The sequence below is a fragment of the Podarcis raffonei genome, chromosome 13 (genome assembly GCF_027172205.1).
Source record: "Podarcis raffonei isolate rPodRaf1 chromosome 13, rPodRaf1.pri, whole genome shotgun sequence".
NCBI lineage: Eukaryota > Metazoa > Chordata > Lepidosauria > Squamata > Lacertidae > Podarcis > Podarcis raffonei.
In genome coordinates, this window is record NC_070614.1 from 18,076,442 (window position 1) to 18,099,166 (window position 22,725).

General features: G+C 46.5%; 1 protein-coding gene across 2 annotated transcripts; it reads right to left on the reverse strand.

The window, feature by feature from the left end:
* Positions 1–300: 300 nt before the first annotated feature.
* On the reverse strand, positions 301–21,467 carry PNKP (polynucleotide kinase 3'-phosphatase). 2 transcript variants are annotated; one of them, XM_053362762.1, is made up of 17 exons: positions 21,384–21,467; positions 20,565–20,704; positions 17,231–17,277; positions 16,626–17,078; positions 15,644–15,723; positions 13,030–13,087; positions 12,803–12,910; positions 11,431–11,502; positions 10,732–10,780; positions 9,401–9,471; positions 7,200–7,292; positions 5,524–5,620; positions 3,280–3,341; positions 3,029–3,138; positions 2,838–2,925; positions 1,499–1,560; positions 301–671 (listed from the first exon to the last, which is right to left on the reverse strand). In XM_053362762.1, coding segments are annotated over exons 1-17 (1,713 nt in total). In that variant the 5' UTR covers positions 21,386–21,467; the 3' UTR covers positions 301–550. The 2 variants fall into 2 exon arrangements, with proteins under 2 accessions (XP_053218737.1, XP_053218736.1); XM_053362761.1 differs by having other exon boundaries at positions 21,204–21,427.
* Between the last annotated feature and the right edge of the window lie 1,258 nt (positions 21,468–22,725).

Here is a 22,725-nt window from a genome sequence, read left to right on the forward strand (position 1 = left end):
ATGCTTTCAAGTACATTTCAGTTCTAAACTTCACATTTAATTTTGTCACCCTTCCTTATCTGGTGTGCAACGTTGGCTCTGCTGAGGGTCAGGGAATAAGTATAACCAGACTAGAGCTTTTCTGCAGGAAGAGCTAATTTGTCACCAGTCTTTTATCTGTCTCCAACTGTAGTTCTAAGCATGCTAGCCCAAGAGCAGAATTGTTTCCAAAAACAAGTCTTAATGTAAATTCCCCATTCTGGCTTTATTTGGGTGACAAAGAGATCTATAGCTCTCACCTGAAAAATAAGAGGACAACTGTTTGGGTTCCAAAACTTTTATTTCTCATGGTTTTCTAAAATGCCTTTTCACAGGGGAAAAGGGAATCCTATTATATAGTCTCCACTCCCATTTTCAAACAGCCTGAGGACGTTCTACAGCCCAAAGCGAGGTTCCCCTTTGACCAGCAGGGGGAGCCATCACACTTCATAAGTATACCTTTCTTTGGCAACAGAGAGGTACATTTCGAAAAAAAAGGCTCTGTCAGATGGGTGCAAATAGTAGGACAGTGTCATCCCTCAGAAAATTGCCGGTAAAGTGACTCTAGTTGAGAATCTGCAAACTGAGGCACAAAGTGAATCTTGAGGATTTCAGAGAAACCCTCATCCAACGATGGTTCAACAAACTTATTCCTAGCAGAGAGAGAGAGAGAGCCAGTTTTAAGTGATGTTTCAGAGATGCAGCCTATTCAGTCCTCAGCCTATTTTCTGGAACTAAGTTAGTGTTAAGTGCATATATTTTTACTTGGGTGTTTCATGGTGAAACTTAAAAATGAAAATGGACGTGGGGAGAAGTGATCTAATCCCCCACAGTTCATCTCAGGGTTGAAGTTCAAAACAGGCCATTTCCCCTTTGTTTCTACACAAACCACCTTGAGAGCTAGTAGTTCGCTTGTTTTTACCAAGTGAGAGCTGGGTGACGGGAACATGCAATATTTGTGCATAGCAAACACAAAAAACAGTTTGTTCTAACACAAGTGTACAATACTGCTTTCGGCATTCTGTAGAGGGTGCTGGAGAGGTGCCAAGGAAATCAGGGTGGCGATACAGAAACAGCCTTCCCCATCAGTGGCCGGACCTACATTTGGGGGCCCCTGAAGCTTGAACTGTTATGGGGGGCCGGCCTCGCAAGCAGCAACAAGGTATGGGCAACCACCACTGCTATCTTCTTCAATGGGATTGTTCCACAACAGATCGCCACACCTTTACAATATCTGTGCTACTGACTCTCAAAACTTTGGGACTGCTGAAGAATATACAACAAAAAATCAATTTGAGTTGTTCGACTCAGATTGGGTCTACTAGAAATGTTAAGCAACGTGGCCTAAAGTCGCTTATGGGGCCACTGGGATTAGGGCCCCCAAAGCTTAAGATTCATTATTTCATAGGAGCTGCACCCTTTTCCCCTCCCCATGCCACTACAAGCTTCCCTCCCTCCTATAAGTAATTCAGAAACTCACTTATAAGTGTTCAGGACGATATCATTCACGGGCACATGCCCCTTTTCCGTCATTTCCCGGAACTGAAATGAAGAAGAAAAAGAGGTTGCTCCCTAGTCATTCTGGGGGCTGCTTATTTGAACAAGACATGGGGATGTTCCCCTTTGGGGCAAGCTGGCTGACGTCAGAGCATGAAGAAACGAGGAGGATCCACTTCAGAAGTGCTTCCCACAGCACACAGTTTATCTGCACTGGCCAACAGCCTACACAGCTATCAAAGAGGACTGGGTAAGTTCATGAAGGATGTGCTTTGATTATTAGGCACAACAGAAAGACAGAAGAAAACAAAACAAAACACAGGGGAGGCAGCACTAACTGGAAAGAGACAAAGGGAAACTCCAGGAGCTTGGGGGCACATGTCAAGTAGCACTCTATTTAAAATGTGTCCCAACCCTCCCACAACACATCAGAGTAAACAGAAATCCAGACTTCACTTTCAGAGTAGTTTCGGCTACAGTTGTACCTTGGTTCTCAAACGCCTTATGACTCGGAATGTTTTGGCTCCCGGGTGCTGCAAACCCGGAAGTGAGTGTTCCAGTTTGCGAACGTTTTTCAGAAGCTGAACGTCCAACACAGCTTCCAGTTGAGTCCAGGAAGCTCCTGCAGCCAATCGGAAGCCGCTTTTTTGTTTTCAAAAGTCGGACGGACTTCCAGAACGGGCTCCGTTCGAGAACCAAGGTACGGCTGTATAAGATACGGCGGGTTAAGAATGCTGTACATCACTTCTGAGAGAGGCCATTCATAAACAGAAGAGGTACACGTCACAGTCTTAGGTTGCTGAGTTAGAGCAGGGATGAAGTAACTTTTTTAGCGGTGGGCCACATGCCAGTGATGTGCCAGTAATGGGTGCTCCCTCCATGTCACATGACATTAGGTCGAGGGTCGCAGATGCCTCAACCCTTAACAATTTGGAAATGCAGGGGCTCAAATCCAGCCATCTCTCCTAAATCCCAGGGCTCTCATTTACTAAACTATTGATACTGTCCATCAGGGCACTTCTCCAAAGACAGGTGGCTCGTTTCAGGGCTCCCTAACAAACCAAGGTCTCCCATGGGTCACTTTGTGGAACAGCTCTCAGAGAAGCAGGCATCATCTCCAGCTCTCGGAAGGGGCAGCCTGGCAGTTTGGCTAATGATAAGGCTGACTATACGAGAGAGACAGAGAAATCCTTTTTCAGTCTTGATTTATTTCTCCAGAACCGGGGTGAAAGCAGAAGAGTGGGGAACATGAGTGATCTGGTCCCTCCTCTGGAGAAAAAGAGGCAGAAACTTTTTGGTAACTTTCCTAACAAACTACTCACTCTGTTGTTGTGCTTGGCTTGTTCCAACGAAGCAGTGAACAGAAAACAGCGGCAGGGAACGCCGGCTTCCTTGGCACACTCAATATATCTGGTGTGGGGGGAAAGGCACAATGGTTTTTTAGAGAACTTCGGAAGCCTCCTGCCTGCTGGATGAGTAACATCACCACATTTGCTGACCAGAGAAGCCTTACCTGGATCTCGATTCCAAGTCCGGATTGGTGTTGTCCACTATTACGCTCTTCCCTGCCTGCAGTGCTGCTTGGCATGTAGCCACACACTTCTGCCACGAGCCAAGAATGTCCTGTAAAGGGGAGTGGGAGAAGATGGGTTACAAGAGAAGAGAGGAGGGAGGAGAGGAGGAGGAGGAGGAGGAAGAGGAAGAAGAAGACAGGCAGGGCCATCCTCAAGGCTTACTCCCAGGCAGCCACTGTCTCCTACTTACACGGTTGGCATAGGCGTAACCAGCAGAGGCCAAATGTCGCTTCAAAAAGGTTGACTTGCCAGCTGGAGTGAGAAAAGAAGACGGTGTTAAAAGCAGTGTTAAAATCTGAGATATGAAAGCTAGGAGCTAAATGGCACCTTAAGCCTAGGTTGTGGCCGCAACAGTGGGATGTCGAGGCGCACTTTTTTTTATAACTAGAATACATAGCTGAAAATGAATGAACTGCAGCTAAAATATTATGTACGTTTTTTCACATGGTCTAGTCCTCCTTCTCCTGCCCACCCCCCTCATATTCTTAAGAGGGTCTCTTCTCCAGTCTTCAGAAAGAGGCTGCAAGTGGGGAGGCAGAAAAAGGTCCTTCTTTCCTTCCACTCTGCAGTTTTAATCTGAAATCTTAGGCGCAGTACTAAGACGCTCAGAAACTGCTCGCGCTAATGAAATTCCCTGTCGCAAAATGCGCTGAGAGCAATGGGAGTTTCGAACTCTGGTTAAAAGATAAAACAGGGTAGAGCAGCGTTTCCCAGGCATTTTGACCCAATGTCAGCTGTGGCACCGAACACTTTGCTAGAAATATTTGCATCCATCTCAAAGGTCCCTGTTGCAGACACAGCTTTGATACTCAGCTCCCTTCATTGTCCTCCCAACATCCCTATCACAAGGCCCTCCTTTTCTTTCTGAACTAGCCGATTTCCCTGCCTTAACGACTACTGGAAGTGCCCACCAAAGAAAAGAGAAACAGCTTCAGCCTTAACTACCTTGCTCTTTTCAGAGAAGTGCATACTTGAACGGCTTTAAAATATGAATTTGTGAAAGGCTATAGAATTTTAGAATCGTATAGTTGGAAGGTAACCCTGAGGTTCATCAACCACCTACAATTCAGGAATCCTGCTGAAAGTTGTCCTTGGCTAGGCTCGAACCACCAACCTTCTGGTTAGCAGCCAGACGCCAATGGCTACTAACCCAGTGTTCTGCTTCTGTTGTCAGGGGAAGTTTGCTTCTGAATACCAGTTTCGAGAAACTACAGAGGGGAGAATGCTGCTCTTGGCTCAGGTCCGGCTTGCGGGTTTCCTGCAGGCACCTGGGTTGGCCACTGTGAGAGCAGGATGCTGGACTAAGTAGATCATGGGCCTGATCCAATGTCAGGGACCGTGCTGCGGAGGGCTGCACTGAGGAGCCTCCCCCTGCTCCTGCTCCAGATCCTGAATCTTCGCAGGAGCAGGAGGACAATATAGATTTGGAATAATGGTTTGCAGAGGGGCATAGTTCAGAAGGCAGAAGCTGGGGAATACTGGATGGGGAGCAGCTGGGAGAAGAAACACTAGAAGGGAGAAGGTTAACAGATTTACAGTCTCTAGACCGCATTTCTCCACCGCCCTCCCCAAAGTTGACAAGGGCTCAGAAAGTGGCAGAACAGAAAGCACAGAGGGGACAAGCTCAGATTACGAGACATAGAAGTGGCATAGGTTCATAGGGACCGAAAGGGGTGGGCTCTTTAATTGAGAGCGCCGCCATTACTAGGAGATGTGTTCTTTGTTCTCTCGCTGTGATTATTAAAATTTCCAACTGGTAAGAAGACTCCTTTTCCTTTGTTCTGCTTATCTATGGCCATGGGGGAGGAAGCTGGTTCCCTGAAGCCTGACATCCAATTGGGCTCTTGGGAAACGTGCCTTATTTCACAATTCTCCTGCTCTGTAGCATAAGCCTCTCTAGTGAAAGCACAGCCCCATCATTCCGAGCCTAATTCCCCCAGACTTTTGACCAGGGGTGGGCAACATAAGGCCTGGGGGCCGGATGCGGCCCAATCACCTTCTAAATCCGGCCCACAGACGGTCCAGGAATCAGCGTGTTTGTACACGAGTAGAATGTGTCCTTTTATTTAAAATGCATCTCTGGGTTATTTGTGGGGCCTGCCTGGCATTTTCACATGAATAGAATGTGTGCTTTTATATAAAAGGCATCTCTGGGTTATTTGTGGGGCATAGGAATTCATTTATATTTTTTTTCAAAATATAGTCCGGCCCACCACATGGTCCGAGGGACGGTGGACCGGCCCACGGCTGAAAAAGGTTGCTGACCCCTGCTTTTGACCAACCAAGGGAGGAAAAAGTTGGGAACTGAAGCACATGGAAACTCCCCAGGGAAGGGCATCTGTTGCCCATGCACACTTTTTGAGACTGGAGGGACCTTTTGCACAAAGTTTTGGAAAATGAAGCTTGGATAAGGAAGGTTTGAATGGCCACTCACCAGCAGGGAAGCCAACAGCTACAACCACCTCTGGGGAGGAAGAGGTCAGGCAAGCGTCTGGAGGATCGTACAGCCGTGCCTTGGGGTCCAGCGTTCGCTGTGTAAGAGGAGACAATAATGGCAAATGTATGAATATAACAGACACAGAGACTCAGACATTGTAGGTAATAGTGTTAGGCGCGTCTGTCAGCTGTGCCTATTAAACCCTCTGCTTTTGCAGATCTCGCCGGGCCCAATTTCAGTGGGGGCAGAGAAAAGGGGGGAAATGCACACTCTAAATTGGAATAAGGTGCTAAAATAATGCGACTGTAAAACTCTGCAAGAATAGCCAGGTGACTACGTGCAGGTTTTCTGAGCAAAAAATAAATAAATCACAGTTGCTGACTCAAAAGCTGCGTAACTGACTAGCAGGCAAGCCCACTGCTCAGCCACAGTTTAGGATAAAGTTCTGGTCCTGCCACCCACATGGCTTTCCTTTTTTAAACGGTGTTCTGAGTAGGCAGAGAACATGCTGGCATGTAACACTTTTTTTGCCTTCGGCTTCCCACAAAATTTGGAAGTGGGGAACCACAAGCAGCAACAGGCAAACCTTTTCAGTAACTTTCTTTGGAGGTTTATTAAAGGTGATCTTTTGTTCAGCAATCATTCCCCCTGCTCCCGCCACTTGTCCCCCATAAAGAGGACCTGGGTTCAGTCACATTATTGAGCAAAGATGCCCTAGAGCAGGAATGAGGAACCCGTAGCCCTCCAGATGTTGATGAACTAAACTGCTATAGTCCCTGACCATTGACTGGCCCTGTTAGATGGGGCTGATGGGAGGTGGAGTCCAATAATATGCAGAGGGTTTCCCCATCCCAGGCCTAAGAGACTGCTGGCGAGAATCCAAAATCCCCCAATTTGAATCTCACCCTCTGCCATGAGCTCATTAGGTGGTCCCAGGGAAGCCCATTCTCTGTCAGACTCAAAAGCCCCCCCTCCTCCTCCAAATACCAACCTGCAAAGATCGTTTTGCAGATCACTAAATAAATAAATAAATAAATAAATAAATAAATAAATATAATAATAATAATAATAATAATTTTTTATTTATATCCTGCCCTCCCAACCGAAGCCGGGCTCAGAGCAGCTAACAACAGTAAAAATAACACAGTTTACATAAAATCATAATCATTTAATTGAAATACATTCTAAAATCAATTCATTCTAAAATCAATTCAGACTCAAATTAAAGGTAAAGGTAAAGGAACCCCTGACCATTAGGTCCAGTTGTGGCTGACTCTGAGGTTGTGGCGCTCATCTCGCTTTATTGGCCGAGGGAGCTGGCGTACAGCTTCCGGGTCATGTGGCCAGCATGACTAAGCCGCTTCTGGCAAAGCAGAGCAGCGCACGGAAACGCCGTTTACCTTCCCGCTGGAGCGGTACCTATTTATCTACTTGCACTTTGATGTGCTTTTGAACTGCTAGGTTGGCAGGAGCAGGGACCGAACAACAGGATTCGCGGGGATTCGAACTGCCGACCTTCTGATCGGCAAGCCCTAGGCTCTGTGGTTTAACCCACAGCGCCACCCGCGTCCCTCTCAGAGTCAAATTAATGGCATGCAAAAAGGGAACACCCGGTTCTATATGAACAGAAACCAAAAGCGAGCCCAGCTCTAAAAGAAAGAGAAATCATTCACCGGATCAAAGTTGGGGAGTGCAAACGGTGGCTCTTTCCAGCCCAGGAAATACACTTCGGGGGTGCGGAAGGGAAGCCCAGCATTCAGAGCGAACTGTGAGGACGGGCAGAAGGGAGAGCTGTTAACGTGGGGAAAGGAGCCAAGGAAAAGTGTGAGCTGATGAGAACGACTTGTACTCTTGGCAGCCAGAACGCACACACTCCGTGGCCACAACAAAAGTACACCCAGTACATGCAATTTGCATCTCGGCCTGTTCATCTTGTGTCATTTGCTTCCAAACTCGCCTAAGAGTTTGAAATCCCGTCTACGATTGAAAGAGCGAGGAGAATTATAATAAAATATTCCCGATAGGTGTGCCACCAGGAAGGGATAAGGGGCATTGAAGCTCTGCCTTTGCTTCCCTTCTTAGTCCCCCGCTAACTTCTAAGATTTCGCTGCCTACACATTTTCAGGTCCGCCCCGCCGCCCTCTGCACCATGAGGGCTAGAAACTCATTTCAAAAAGAGAAAGCAGATACATTGGTACCTCAGGTTACATACACTTCAGGTTACATACGCTTCAGGTTACACACTCCACTAAGCCAGAAAAAGTGCTTCAGGTTAAGAACTTTGCTTCAGGATAAGAACAGAAATCAGGCTCCAGCGGCGTGGTGGCAGCGGGAGGCCCCATTAGCTAAAGTGGTGCTTCAGGTTAAGAACAGTTTCAGGTTAAGAACGGACCTCCGGAATGAATTAAGTACTTAACCTGAGGTACCACTGTATTCTCGGGCCCGTGAGTTCCTTACCATACACAAATCAAACACATCATTTTGTGTTTCTAAAACATCTGGTGCACAACTGGTCACCGAAGGCAGCAGTAGCGCAAGTAAGCCGCTTGGCTAGTAGCTGGCTGCTAGGTGCTCGATGTGGGCTGCCGATACCAGCCCAGATTTTTGTGTAGAAAGCACATCGGTACAACTTTTTTCCTTTTTCCAGCTCAAACGTTTCACTGCAAGGCACCACTTCCTCAAATAGCCAAAACCAGGGGTCAGCAAACTTTTCCAGCTGGGGGCCAGTCCACTGTCCCTCAGACCTTGTGGAGGGCCGGACTATATTTTTTTTTGGGGGGGGAAATTCGTATGCCCCACAAATAACCCAGAGATGCATTTTAAATAAAAGGACACATTCTACTCATGTAAAAACACGTTGATTCCTGGACCGTCCGCCGGCCGGATTTAGAAGGCGATTGGGCAGGATCCGGCCCCCGAGCCTAAGTTTGCCTACCCATGGCCAAAACATTCCTAAGACTAGTGATGTGAGGTTTCCAAATTATCTGTGGGATTTGAGGACATCAAGAAAGGTGGTAGAGGGAGAAAATGAGGTGAAAGGCCATGGTTTCATCCCCCCTCCCTAGATTCAGTGGAGGACTTTATTAAAACCTGCCACCTTGAACTTTTGAAGGAGAGGTGGGATAGAAATGTTTTAAATACACAAAAAGTTTGCTTTTAATTTTTTTTTTAAAGGAGGAATTCCATGAGTGCTAAAAACTTGGCTTTTGACTGAATGCTGATACAGTGGTACCTCAGGTTATACACGCTTCAGGTTACAGACGCTTCAGGTTACAGACTCCTCTAACCCAGAAATAGTGCTTCAGGTTAAGAACTTTGCTTCAGGATGAGAACAAAAATCGTGCTCTGGCGGCACGGTGGCAGCGGGAGGCCCCATTAGCTAAAGTGGTGCTTCAGGTTAAGAACAGTTTCAGGTTAAGTACGGACCTCCAGAACGAATTAAGTACTTAACCTGAGGTACCACTGTATTCTAAGGATGCTAGAGGGCAAGTTCTGTGTATCTAGTATTTACCTGGGCACAAAATACAGTCCTGAACAGCATTTCCATGACAGCAATCACATCTTGCCTAAATAAAAACAGGAGGGACCCTTCGGTCAACGTTGACAACCAGGTTGATGGCAATGACTGTTCTGCACTGTTTAATGATTACACACTTGTTTCAATTATGTTTTCTGCCCTGATATTGCAGCATATAAATGGCAGTATGTAAATTCTTTTTGAAATAAATAAAAAAACGCTGGCGAAAGAGAAGAGGGGGAATAGTGAGTGCTAAACCAGAGCAGCTGTTCTTTAATCCAGGGGGGCCAAATTTTCTGCTTCGTGGTTAAGGGAAACTGAAGGAGAAGACAGGATAGAGAAGAATTGATCCCATACCAAGCGGTCGCTGCATGAGAAATCCTTCTTCTTGTGTCCCGGGGCCCAGTTTGGTGGTCGCCCAGCTGCATCTATGGACAGAAAGGAGCTATGAAAACACATCCAGCAGCACAAGGTGGAAAACTCAACAGACCATTGCTAACGCTCACAACTGGGGCATGTAAATTCGGAGTAGGGGAAGCACAGAAACAACTTTGCCTGCAGTGAAGATGCACAAGCCTGAAATTGTTCCTCGCTCCCACCAAATGAAGGTACTAAGCAAATTGCACCCATTCTCTCATTATACAGTGGTACCTCGAGTTACATATGCTTCAGGTTACAGACTCCGCTAACCCAGAAATAGTACCTTGGGTTAAGAACTGCTTCAGGATGAGAACAGAAATCGTGCTTCCACGGTGCAGCGGCAGCGGGAGGCCCCTTTAGCTAAAGTGGTGCTTCAGGTTAAGAATAGTTTCAGGTTAAGAACGGACCTCCAGAACGAATTAAGTATTTAACCCGAGGTACCACTGTACTGTGAATAGCATCCCATAGCATTGGAGTGGGGAGTGTGGCCCTCGGCCTAATTTCATGTGGCCCTCTGCATGTTCTTGCTCTCCGGGTTGCCTATGAATTGCCAGTGTGGCGAAACGGTTAAGAGTGTTGGACTAGGGCCTGGGAGACCAGGGTTCGAATCCCCGCTCCGCCATGGGTGACCTTGGGGCAGCCACCGTCTCTTAGCCTAACCCACCTCGCAGGGTGGGATGCAGGTGGCACTGTGGGTTAAACCAGAGCCTAGGGCTTGCCAATCAGAAGGTCAGCGGTTCGAACCCCCGTGACAGTGTGAGCTCCCGTTGCTCGGTCCCAGCTCCTGCCAACCTAGCAGTTCGAAAGCACGTCAAAGTGCAAGTAGATAAATAGGTACCGCTCCGGCGGGAAGGTAAACGCCGTTTCCGTCCATTGCCCTGGTTTGCCAGAAGTGGCTTAGTCATGCTGGCCACATGACCCGGAAGCTGTACGCCAGCTCCCTCGTCCAATAAAACGAGATGAGCACCGCAACCCCAGAGTCGTCCGTGACTGGACCTAATGGTCAGGGGTCCCTTTACCTTTTACCTCGCAGGGTTGTTTGTTGTGATGGGGTGAAGGAGGGGAACCAGTCACACCACCTTGAGATCTTGCAAGATGAAGACAGTATATAATGTAATAAATAAAACAAGCACAAGAGGTAGAGAAAGGATGGGCTTGTGCAGAGAGTGAGAAATGGAACTGCGCAACATTGCAGCCTCTGTGCTCTAGTTCCCTGTAAGTGCCACCAGCTCTTAGGATTCCCAGCTGAGCCTGAGTGTTTTACTCACCTCCAATGTAGACGCTTTGCTGCAAAGAGACTTCTAGGCCACCGTTTGCCTTGGAAGAGAGTTTGGGAATGAGGGGTGGGAAGTCAAGACGTGTAGTGATACAGATCTCTCTCTCTCTCTCTCTCTCTACTTCCCATCCCTCTGCACCCTTATACCTTCTTCCTTTCCTTTCAAATTTGTATGCTACCTTTCTACATCGTGATACAAAAGGCGGATGACAAGATCCACAACAAAGACCACCCCCTACCCCCCCCGTAACAATCTGCTCCAGCCACACTGGAAAAAATGTAACCTTTCAAACTTAAACCGATTAAAGTAACCTTCAGCAACCTACAGTGGTACCTTGGTTGTCGAACTTAATCCGTTCTGGGAGACCGTTTGCAAACCAAGGCGTGGTTTCCGATTGGCTGCAGGAGCTCCCTGCGCTCAATCGGAAGCCGCGGAAGCCCCGTCGGACGTTCAGCTTCCAAAAACTGTTCGCAAACTGGAACACTTACTTCTGGGTTTGTGGCGTTTGAGAGCCGATTTGTTCGGGAGCCAAGCCATTTGACAACCAATGTATTTGAAATATGAGGCACGGTGGAACCAAAATAAGCAGATGACGGAAAATTCGCTCCCAACCAATCACAATGCAAAATGACCAGAGTACGGGAAAATAAAACTAACAGCAAAGTCATAATACGTGAAGTCTCAAGTCACCTTCTTGCACAGGTGCTCCCACATGCCAAGGACAGGTTTGCGGTAAACGCCAGAAGCAGTCGCCACGAAGACCTGGGAGGGGAAGGATGGCAACAGGGTGAGATTATCCCATCCTTATCCAGATAAAATACATCCTGGCATTTTATTTTCATAGTGTTTTCAATCTCTCCTTCCCTTCCTTGATCAAACATCTCTGGGCCAAAGTCTGGGGTGTCTCTACTGACACCCGGCAACTTTGGCTGAGCCCCATCTCGTGCCTAATGGGGGACGAGGCGAGATATATAAAACTTGCTGGAGAACGGGAAATGGGAACAGTTCACTGTTTCGATTTCTGCATCGCCTTGATCTTTGCGCGTGGCTGCAAATCCCTGGAAACTACAGTAGAACAGCAACTGAGGGACTTAGGCTTGGGAATGAGATCTTTTCTCCCCTAATTGCAAATTTGGGGGGGCTGGGATGGGGAGAGGAGAGAGAGAGATTAGGGAGGAGAGAGAGAGAGAGAGAGAGAGAGAGAGAGAGAGAGAGAGAGAGAGAGAGAAAGAAAGAAAGAAAGAAAGAAAGAAAGAAAGAAAGAAAGAGTGCGCTGGGCGAGAGGAGGTTTAAATAGATAGCTCAGCTGGTAGAACATGAGACTCTTAATTGTTGTGGGTTGTGGGTTCAAGTCCCACATTAAGCAAAAGATTCCTGCATCGCAGGGAGTTGGACTAGATGACCCTCGTGGTCTCTTCCAACTCTACAATTCTACGATTCAATGGCTGCTCTGTGAATGTTGGGGAGAGCATGTGGATGCATGTATGCATGTGGATTAACTTTGTCCCTGTCTACTACCAGGACGTGGCCCCTGGGCAGTTACCCACAAGGCCCTTGGAGCCCCCAAAGCCCTTAATCTGTTTTTAACTCTTTCAGCTTCATTTCCTCTTTCTCTCTCTCTCTTAAAAGTTTTTACTTATACTTTTCGAGTTTATACGTTTCATTAGTTTTACAATCAATTTAACATTTCAAAATTGGACTTCCTTCCCCTCTTTCCACGGTTCCTTAAATTTATTTTTTTAATATCTTCTGCATATCTAAATTCATTTAATTTGCTCATTTAATTATCTACCTTAAATATACACTCTTATGAAACTGCCGGTTATTACAATAATCCTGCTAATGTTTCTATTATCCGTAAATATTAGATAAACCATTTCCATGCTTCCTCTTTCTCTGTCACACACATACACAAACAAACCCACCCTCTTCTATTTTGCAGGTGGCATTTATACCATAAAATGTTTGCTTCCAAATCCCACTCCACTTTCCCTGCTCAATGGGCAACTTCCTTTTTGCAAAGCATTCTGGGAGATACACCGTCCTCCTTGCCCCGACTCACCTGCAAGGGGATGCCAAGCCGCTCCACCACTGCTTCCACCTTGGCTTTGAAAACTTCGGGCCTGAGGCGCCCGCGACTGATGCCCATCTGGTTGGTAAAGATCACAACCTGCCGGGTTGGGGAGGCGTGGGGAAGAGAGGGCAGAGATGCAGGAGAGAAGAACACAGAGGTGAGGAGAGGAGAGGAGAAGCTGGAGCGAGTAACATGGTTTGGGGAAGGTGCATTACCTTGTACCCCTCGCTCTGAAGCTGCTTCAGCTTGCGGGGAACCTCGGGGTACAGGATTCTGCAAAACAGAAAGGGGTGAAGGGCAATGACTGAGTGCTGATCTCCCTAACTGTAGTGATCAGGTGGGAATGCTATGAGGAATTATAACAAATATAGAGTAAGTCATCTGTGTCAGCTATGAAAGCATTGCATTGACTGGGTTTAAACTATTTTGATATGAGTCTTGATCAATCCACACCTCTGCATTCCTGTTCCATTTCTCTTTCTTGACAAATCACATACACAGACAGGCAGATGTCCTGGGTCATCAAAGACAGTGGGCAGTTTCTTTGCTGTAGCTTTTCTGATATGTTAATCTTAGGGCCAGGAAACAGGCTTCACATGAAGGTGATAATGATCGCTGTCCTTCTTATCATGTGTATTGATTGTTTCTGACCTCCAGGATTGCTGAATGCACTCCTTTGTAGTTTTCATTCATTTACTCCAAAAGTATGCATGCTTAACTAGTGTTTGTAGGTGAACTTTGTCCCCACGTGGGGTTTGTTGAAATGCTCAGAAGAAATCTGATTGGTTCTTACGAACACTCTGTAAGAAGCTCTTTTGTGAATAAAACGACCTGGGCCAGGGGCTGGAGACAGAGATATTATACGCACCCTTCCCAGAGTCTTGCTGGTTCAAGCCTCTGTGTGTATTCTTATTAATCAGAATTCAATCCTTCCTTTACTTTGAGAACGCCTCACCTAACCCAGGCAGCCTGTGATGCCCCAGGGGTTGCTGAGTACCACCTCCCACAACAAACAATACAAGCAACACGAAGACCAGTATACTAGATAGCACTGCAATTCTTATTCCATGATATACATGATTTAGTACAACAAAAACAAAGTAATAGATGCATATCCTCGTGACGACTGCTCCATGTGCATTTTTCTAATCTATGGGTTGTACTGAAGAAGATTCCAGTCAGAACAGTAAATTATGGTGCTGGAGGAGACTCTTGAGAGTCCCATGGACTGCAAGAAGAACAAACCTCTCCATTCTGAAGGAAATCAGCCCTGAGTGCTCACTGGAAGGACAGATCCTGAAGCTGAGGCTCCAATACTTTGGCCACCTCATGAGAAGAGAAGACTCCCTGGAAAAGACCCTGATGTTGGGAAAGATGGAGGGCACAAGGAGAAGGGGATGACAGAGGACGAGATGTTTGGACAGTGTTCTTGAAGCTACCAGCATGAGTTTGACTAAACTGCAGGAGGCAGTGGAAAACAGGAGTGCCTGGCGTGCTCTGGTCCATGGGGTCACAAAGAGTTGGACACGACTAAACAACAACAACACTTCGGCACCATGAATGCCTAAAAATGTTTTACCGCTTAGCCCACAGGATAGCATCTATTCCTTTGTTTCAACTATAGACTTATCATACTTTCACGGACTTTCAAAGATTGACAGACGTGTGCTCATTTGATTTCAAATACATTAGAGAATTTACAAGTGTACATATTCTGTTTTTGTTGTACTAAATCATGTATATCACGCAATAAGAATTGCAGTGCTATCTAGTATACTGGTCTTCGTGTTGCTTGTATTGTTTGTTGTGTTAAGTTTGCAACACAGGGGTCTGTTGTTCTGTATTGATGGATACCAACTCCCATCAGCCTCAGCCAGCCTGGCCATTCAGGGATGATGGGAATTGTAGTCCAACTCCATCTAGAGCAGGGCTTCCCAAACTTGGGTCTCCAGCTGTTTCTGGACTACAGTTCCTATCATCCCTTACCACTTGTCCTGCTAGCTAGGGATTATGGGAGTTATAGTCCAAAAAAACAGCTGGAGGCCCAAGTTTGATCCCAATACTGATGGCATGTTGATGACATTAGAGTGCAAAGCACAACCCTGAAACACCAGCACAAGCCCCCGTTTTAGTGCCTTCGCCCTACAAAAGCCTGATGTCACTCTTATAGAATCACAGGAATGTAGAGTTGGAAGGGAACCCCAAGGATCATCCAGTCCAGCCCCCTGCAATGCAGGATCACAACCACAACCAGGGAGCTCTTCTCACTTTCCCCCATATAAGTAGGAATATTCTCCCTTCTATTTATTATATTCCTTAGCTTCCCTTTCTCCAAGGAAATTAAGGCAGTGTCCTCGGCTTTCCTCCCCACCCTTTATTCTTACAGCAACCCTGTAAAGTAGGCCAAAGAAAGTGTGTGTCTGTGTGTGTGTGTCTGGGCTTCTTTTCATAAACCACTTTGAGGTTTTATTACGATAAAGTGGTATATACGTGTTGTGAAATGGATTAAAATAAAGAAACGAACACAGGTCTCCCTTGTCCGAGCCTGGTGCTCTAACCACTAGGTCACAGTCTCACTTTTATTACTCCCCCCCATCTTTCCTCCAAGCAGCCCATGGTGGCATATGTGGTGACTTCCCCCCCCCCCCCAATGCCTGACCTACACAATAACTGTTGGGAGGTGCACTGGGCTGACAGAATGAGCTTCATGGTTGCGGGGGATTTGAACCCGGGTCTCTCTGCACCTAGATCAACACAGGTTTTGCCATGGACCACCCCGGCCGCCCATAATTCCCTCCCCTCCCCCCTGGTATTTCACCCCACACTCACCTCCAGTCATCGGGGCTCGTAGGAAACACCTTCCCAGACTGCGTGGTGATTATGGTCCCATCCAGATCGAAACCTGCAACCTGGGCAGAGAGGCAGAAAGAGGGCCAAGGATCATCTAGGCTGGCGTCAAGCCTCAACTTCCAACTATCCGCCAAAGCAACATTGCTTCCCCACTTCCTGGTTTAGAGTAGCCCTACTGAGATCTCTCAGGTGAGTCTGCACAGGACAACACGTTTTAAAGGCTGGAGAATATTAATTAAACAAAGGCCTGGTTGAAGAGTATACAGTGGTACCTCAGGTTGCATACGCTTCAGGTTACATACGCTTCAGGTTACAGACTCCGCTAACCCAGAAATAGTACCTCGGGTTAAGAACTTTGCTTCAGGATGAGAACAGAAATTGTGGTGGCGCAGCAGCAGCAGGAGGTCCCATTAGCTAAAGTGGTGCTTCAGGTTAATAACAGTTTCAGGTTAAGAACAGACCTCCAGAAAGAATTAAGTACTTAACCCGAGGTACCACTGTATTGCCCAACCTGCCCAGATGATGTCCTGTAGACGTTTTACTTTAGACATTTGTATCACGTCTTTCTAAAAAAAAAAAGTACCCAAAGAATCTTGTGGCAAAAAGAATAGGCTACAAAATACAATAAACAGACCTCAATGTTAACAATTAGAGAGTTAATTTGACAGAGAGTTGAGTTTTATTCAGCGCTGGTTATTTATCCTGTTTAACCATTTTCTGATGTTTTAACTATTTTAAGCTGGCTTTCAGCCCACGGTTCCAGGCAACTGATGCCAAAATTTGCCCTTCTTACATTAAAGACGGGGACAGGGTGGGGCGCAAGATGGAACAGAACGTTTTCCCAAAGCAGCCTCCTGCCACCTGGTGTTTTGGACTACAATTCCCATCAGCCTCAGCTAGCACACGCTAACACAGCCCACAAGAAGCAATGCCAGCTCCCGCTGAAAGCTATAGGCCTTACTTTGGCGCTGGGCACCACCCCTTTCTTTGTGAAGACCAGGAGCTTGCCATGCTCCTCCCAGGAGTCCTGCGGCTGGGGAGCAAGATGTGAGAGCTGCAGCTGCCGGGGAGGCTGGCTCTGCGCCCGCTGGGCTTGCGCTGCCGTTTCCTGCAGCTGCCTCAATTTCTCGGCCACCGAGGGGTCGACGTCGTCGTCATCTTCCTCGTCCTCGGAAGGCGAGGAGGTCTTGGGCCGCTTGGCTGGCTGGGCCTTGCCATCCTCCTCTTTTTTCAGGGGGCGCCGGGGACTGAAGAACTCCAGCAGGGTTTTCTTCGGGGAGCGGGAATCTTCCTCGAAACGGATGCGGTAGGGATACAGCCCGTTCACCAAGCACAGCGTCTCTCCCTCCTGGAGCGTGGTGCTGTCCCCACAATGCAGGTGTATCTCCTCCACTGACGTGGGGTTCACCCCTCGCTGCCAACACACCAATACATTAGGGGGCCCGACTGCGACCAGACACCCAGAAGCAGCTGCTTCACCCTCCTAGGGAAACAAGGCTCCCGTACGAAGCAGAGCCACACACACAAGGCTCGGAACTGGGACAATCTGAACTCTCCCCATCTTACCTGCGTGACTCGGACGGATCTATAGGCATAATTGGCCAGCAACTCCACTGCGAGGAAACAGGAAGAGAAAACAGGGCTGGTTACACCCGCAAGGCAGGTCCAGAAGACCCAGATTTCACACATGGAATCATTAATTCACAAGACTAAATCATTATTATTTTTTTTGAAAAAGAAATTATTATTATTATTATTGGTTTTCACATATTACTTTACAATACAGATGTACCAAAGCCAACACCATTTCCTCCCCATCCCCCCATACATTTACATTTCTATTTCCTCAATCCATCATATTATTCTTTTCTCCTTCCTCCCACTTCCCTCCGCCCCCACTCGATTTCCTCCACATTATACAATTTACAATAATCTTTGCATTCTACAACCTTCTCAAATCATCTATATATTCTTATTATCCTTCCTTACTAATTTTTCTTCCATCCAGTACTTCACATTTTAATCTAGGCATATTAGCATATCTTTTTTTGAGCAATATTTTGCCTTGTATTCATCAAAACACAAGACTAAATCAGAACTGGAATTGGTGGTGCTGGGCTTTTTCTTTTTAAGGAGTTATGGGTGGGTGGGTGGGTGGGGAGGGAGAGGAAGAAAGGCAAAAGGAGGAAAGAGAAAATGGAGGAAGTAATAATAAAAAAAGCAGTACAGTGGTACCTTGGTTGTCAAACTTAATCCATTCCAGGAGTCAGTTTGACTCCCAAAATGGTACGAAAACTAAGGCACGGCTTCCCATTGGCTGCAGGAGCTTCCTGCACTCAAGTGAAAGCTGCGTTGGACGTTCGGCTTCCAAAAAACATTCACAAACTGAAACACTTATTTCCGGGTTTGCAGCGTTCGAGATCCAAGCCATTCGAGAACCAAGGTACCACTGTATCAAGAAACCAGAGGGAAATTAAAATAGGTAGAAAGCAGAAATAATTCAAGATTATTGTATTCTATCTCTCTGCTGAATTCTATATTCACTCTTTTATATCATAACCATAATACAATAATCTCTAATTATTCAACAGAAATAAGTACCACGGAAATTATTAAAAAAAACATCACGGATAATGGGATGGGAAGTCGACAAAAGAAAAAAATATTACGTACTGGAATTTTATGTGGAATTTGTGGAAATTTAATAAAACATATTATCTACAAAATGGAAAATGGATAGAAAGCAGTGGAAAGGAAAAGGAAAGAAAGAAAGAAAGAAAGAAAGAAAGAAAGGAATGAAAAGAAGAATTTTGAAAAGGAGAAGGGGGTTATGAAAAGAATAATATTATGTCATAGTATATAAGATGAGGAATGGGCTAAGATAAGGGAAATTTGGGACATAATAACTAGAAAAATATAATTTTAAGTATGGTTTGAATAATGGTTTGAGCTTGCTGAATTTGATCGGAATAAAGAGGAACACAAAAAAGAGAGATGTGAGGAGGTCAGGACAGAGGGATATGGAATTTTATAATTTAAAAAGCGGATTTTTCTTTTTTATCTTTTTCTTTTTTGTTATGTATTTTTGTTTTTTGTTCTTTCTGTGGGCTCTATCTAATGGATTGATCTATGTGAAAGGATGAACTTTTTGATTTGTAAAATTTTAATAAACATTTATTTAAAAAAGAAAGAAAGAAAGAAAGAAAGAAAGAAAGAAAGAAAGAAAGAAAGATGAAAGCCTCCCACTGGCAAAGCAGGAGAAGGGAAGGCACAAAAAACAAAGTCATTCTACTGCACTGCATGCAGAGTTCCACTGGCAAAGGTACTGCCTGCTTTCCATCCCATCGTGGCAATCATTCCATTTCCTGCAGTGTGTGTTGTCAGGGTGGAGCAGCTAAGAATTGGGATCACCAGCTCAGAAGCAATAAGGTGGTGAAGTGTCCATGTGTGTGTGTGTTGACAGGGTGGTGGTGGTAGGAAAAGTGCTATTGCTGCTCCCGCTTCTGGCTCGCTTTGCCCAATGACAGGGCCGGCCCCAGTGGCTGGAAAGGCATGCACAGGCATCAGGGAAAGTAGCATTTCTAGAAGCTGCAAAGGAAGGGGTAGGTATTGATCTCACTTGCATCCAGCTTTTCCCTCAAGGGTGCTCAAGGTAGAATATGCGGATTTCACATCTCCACCACCTCCATTTTAATTTCACAACCAAGTAAGGCAAGTTCTAGGCAGGAAAGTTAATGACTGGCCCAGCAGGGATTTGAGCCCAAGTCTCCTTGACCTGTCCAGCATGGTGGACATTTACACCGCACTGGCTCTCTGTAGTTCCTGATGCCTGGAAACTCTTGCAACTACTTCTCCCCCCAGGAAGTGCTCAGATTTGTCATCCGTATCTGCAATTAGTTCTGTTTTCGTTCTGTGGCTCCCGCAGAGCAGCAGACATTAAACTCATGGGGTGCAGTCAGGCAGAACAAAAAGAAAAAAACACATAACTTCACTTGGAGGAGTTCCAGGAAAGTAGAGCATTACTAATAAAGGAGTGTAGGCCAGGCCCATCCAAGCCCCAAGAGACTGTGATCTACTCCCAGTGTAAAAAAACTGGCAGTGATCTACCAATTGTCATTGAGGATTGACCAGAATTGTTGAGCTTTCTTTGGGGAGACCAGACCTCTTGAGCTTTCTGGGGGGGTGACCAGAGTTGTTGAGTTTTTTTTAAGGGAGAATGAAATACTCGCTCACCTCACACTCCACCAATAACAAACGCACACAGTACTAAATCAGTCGCCGTATTCCACACTGCAATGATAAAACACCGAACTCTGCCCACTTGGTGCGACAGAGGAACAGAGTGAGGTGGGCGGAAACATTCATTCTGAAGTTTTTCTAAGCTTGCGATTGATAAGGATCCTGCGATCGACCAGGATCACCAGGGGATCTACCTGTCGATCACGGTTGACCGGTTGAACATGTCTGGTGTAGGCTATAGGGTCACTTGAGTTAGTGATATACCAGAAGCCTAAATATTTTTTCTCTCTCTCTTCAGGCCACACATCTCACCAGGCCTACTGCTATTTGCCTGGCTGGAATGTGTCCTTCGACTCTCAACAAGGCCTCTTGCTTGCCTGCATTGAGGAGTGTGAGCCTGCATGGAAACCAGTCAATTATACCTGGTTGAAATTCATATTTGTTGCTGTATCTGTTTCTGCATCTGGCCCTGCCCACTGCTGACATGCGGAACGTGGAAGGTTGTGACCCCTGAGAGTGACCCAATCAAAGGGATGAACAGGAAGGAACTATCTGTCAAATGCTGTACAAAGAATCCCAGAAAGTTCAACATTAGACAATGATTGGAGGGGATTGTACTAGCAGGAAAAGAAGAATTCCTAACAAGAGAAAAATTACTCACCTTGTGTCCGGGAGCATTTTTTATCGGTGACGAGTGTCTCAGGTCCCCTGCCCAGAACCACAGTCACACCATCAGGCAGAAGAACTGGATCATGTCGCTTGTCTTGGCTGACGAGGAGGCACCGCATGGCACTGAGCAGCCTGCGGATGAAAAAGAATGGTTTGGGGGTTTGCTGGTTTTTTTAAAAAAGCTTAGAAGACTCTCACAAATCTTCCCAATTCTCAATTGTTTATCCATAATTGGGGGGGGGGGTAAAAGTTTCCTATTTTCCAAGAGATAATAGATACCACCCGAAAAGAAATGTGTTCCACTTGGCTCCTGAACTCCGAATGGGAGGGCTATGTTAGAAATCATATATTGTTTTGAGAAGGTGAGAGAGATTGGTGAAATGAAAACAAGGGTTGGCTTGTGAGAATTGCTCTAAAAAGGCCAATAAGGAGAGGAAAATCGAATATTTGAATTCCATAGTCATGAGAGAACCTATATTTAACTTTGGGGAGTGGCAGAGTTTAGAGGAGAGGGACATAAACCGCATCATCTCTACTGGGTGTCTGTATGGGATGTCTGTTGAGGAAGGAGACCATTTCTCACAAGGAGCAAAACTGCACCCCGCTGAAATGCATCTGAAACAGCGGGTACCTCAAAATGCCCGTCTCTTTCACAAATATAAGCTGGTACAAAAAAGAAAGAAAGGAGAATTTAGGTTTGTATTTCTCAGGGGGTCCTCCTGTCCAGACAGAGGAGCTGGCCCTCCTGCACTGAAAGAGCAAGAGCACCCCACCGCTGTTGCTACGCGCAGCAGAAGAAACGAGGACCCACATTCAGCAAGCTCGTCCCTAGGCAGGAAGTCTGAAGGAGGGCTATGACGCCTTTTCTGGTGGCCTAACCGGAAGTGTATCCAAGCCCGGGCAGCTGAAGTCGAGGCAGGACGTTGCCCTGATCCGCAAAGCACGCGCTACGGGGAATAGAGACAGGAAAATATAGAGTCACATGAAGCGTAAACTTTCGGGTTTCGTTTTGAGTTTTTGGTTTTAAAAAAGCCGGGTTTCTCTCTTGGGCGCAGAAAGCGGCGCCGCTCTATCGTTTGTCATCTCTCAGGGTGGAATTGGAAATGAGAATGATATTCACTGCTAGAACGGCGGTGCAAGGCTCCGTGAGGCTGCTATCCTTCCTTGGCACCGTTGTGGTTGGAAGGTTTCTTTTTTTCATCAAGAAGCACATCTTAAGTTAGCCAGCAGCGAAGGTTACCTTAGCGAGGCAACGCGGAAATATTCCAAACCAATCCGACAGCTCGCTGGCGGTGCGCATTACTCTATATTTTTCCTATCTCTATGGTTTGGAACGAGAGACGGTGCTTCAAAGCGAGCGCTCTGCAGAAAGCGGTCCGTCCCTGAGCGCTGACCGTTGCGAACGCGTTCCGAGGTCGTCTAGGGCAGCCTCTCTCCTCTCTTCTCTCCAGTGGGCGCCCAGGTGGAATCTGCTCCGGTGGAAGGGGCTGACTGGCAAAATAGCATCCGTTGGTTGTTACTGTTATTGTGCTTATTTAGTCCAGTTTGCTGTGCCTTGCTTCCTCTGCACCCCTCAGAAAGACCAATGGAAGTGTCAGAATGCAAAAGCAGCCTCTTAATAGGATCCCTAAAGCAGAGACATCACCTTACCAAAAAAGGTCCGTTTAGTTAAAGCTATGGTTTTCCCAGTAGTGATGTATGGAAGTGAGAGCTGGACCATAAAGAAGGCTGATCGCCCAAGAATTGATGCTTTTGAATTATGGTGCTGGGGGAGACTCTTGAGAGTCCCATGGACTGCAAGAAGATCAAACCTCTCCATTCTGAAGGAAATCAGCCCTGAGTGCTCACTGGAAGGACAGATCCTAAAGCTGAGGCTCCAATACTTTGGCCATCTCATGAGAAGAGAAGACTCCCTGGAAAAGACCCTGATGTTGGGAAAGATGGAGGGCACAAGGAGAAGGGGACGACAGAGGATGAGATGGTTGGACAGTGTTCTCGAAGCTACCAGTATGAAATTGACCAAACTGCAGGAGGCAGTGGAAGACAGGAGTGCCTGGCGTGCTCTGGTCCATGGGGTCATGAAGAGTCGGACACGACTAAACGACTAAACAACAACAATATTATGAGACCAAGAAAGCACCCCCTGGGAAACA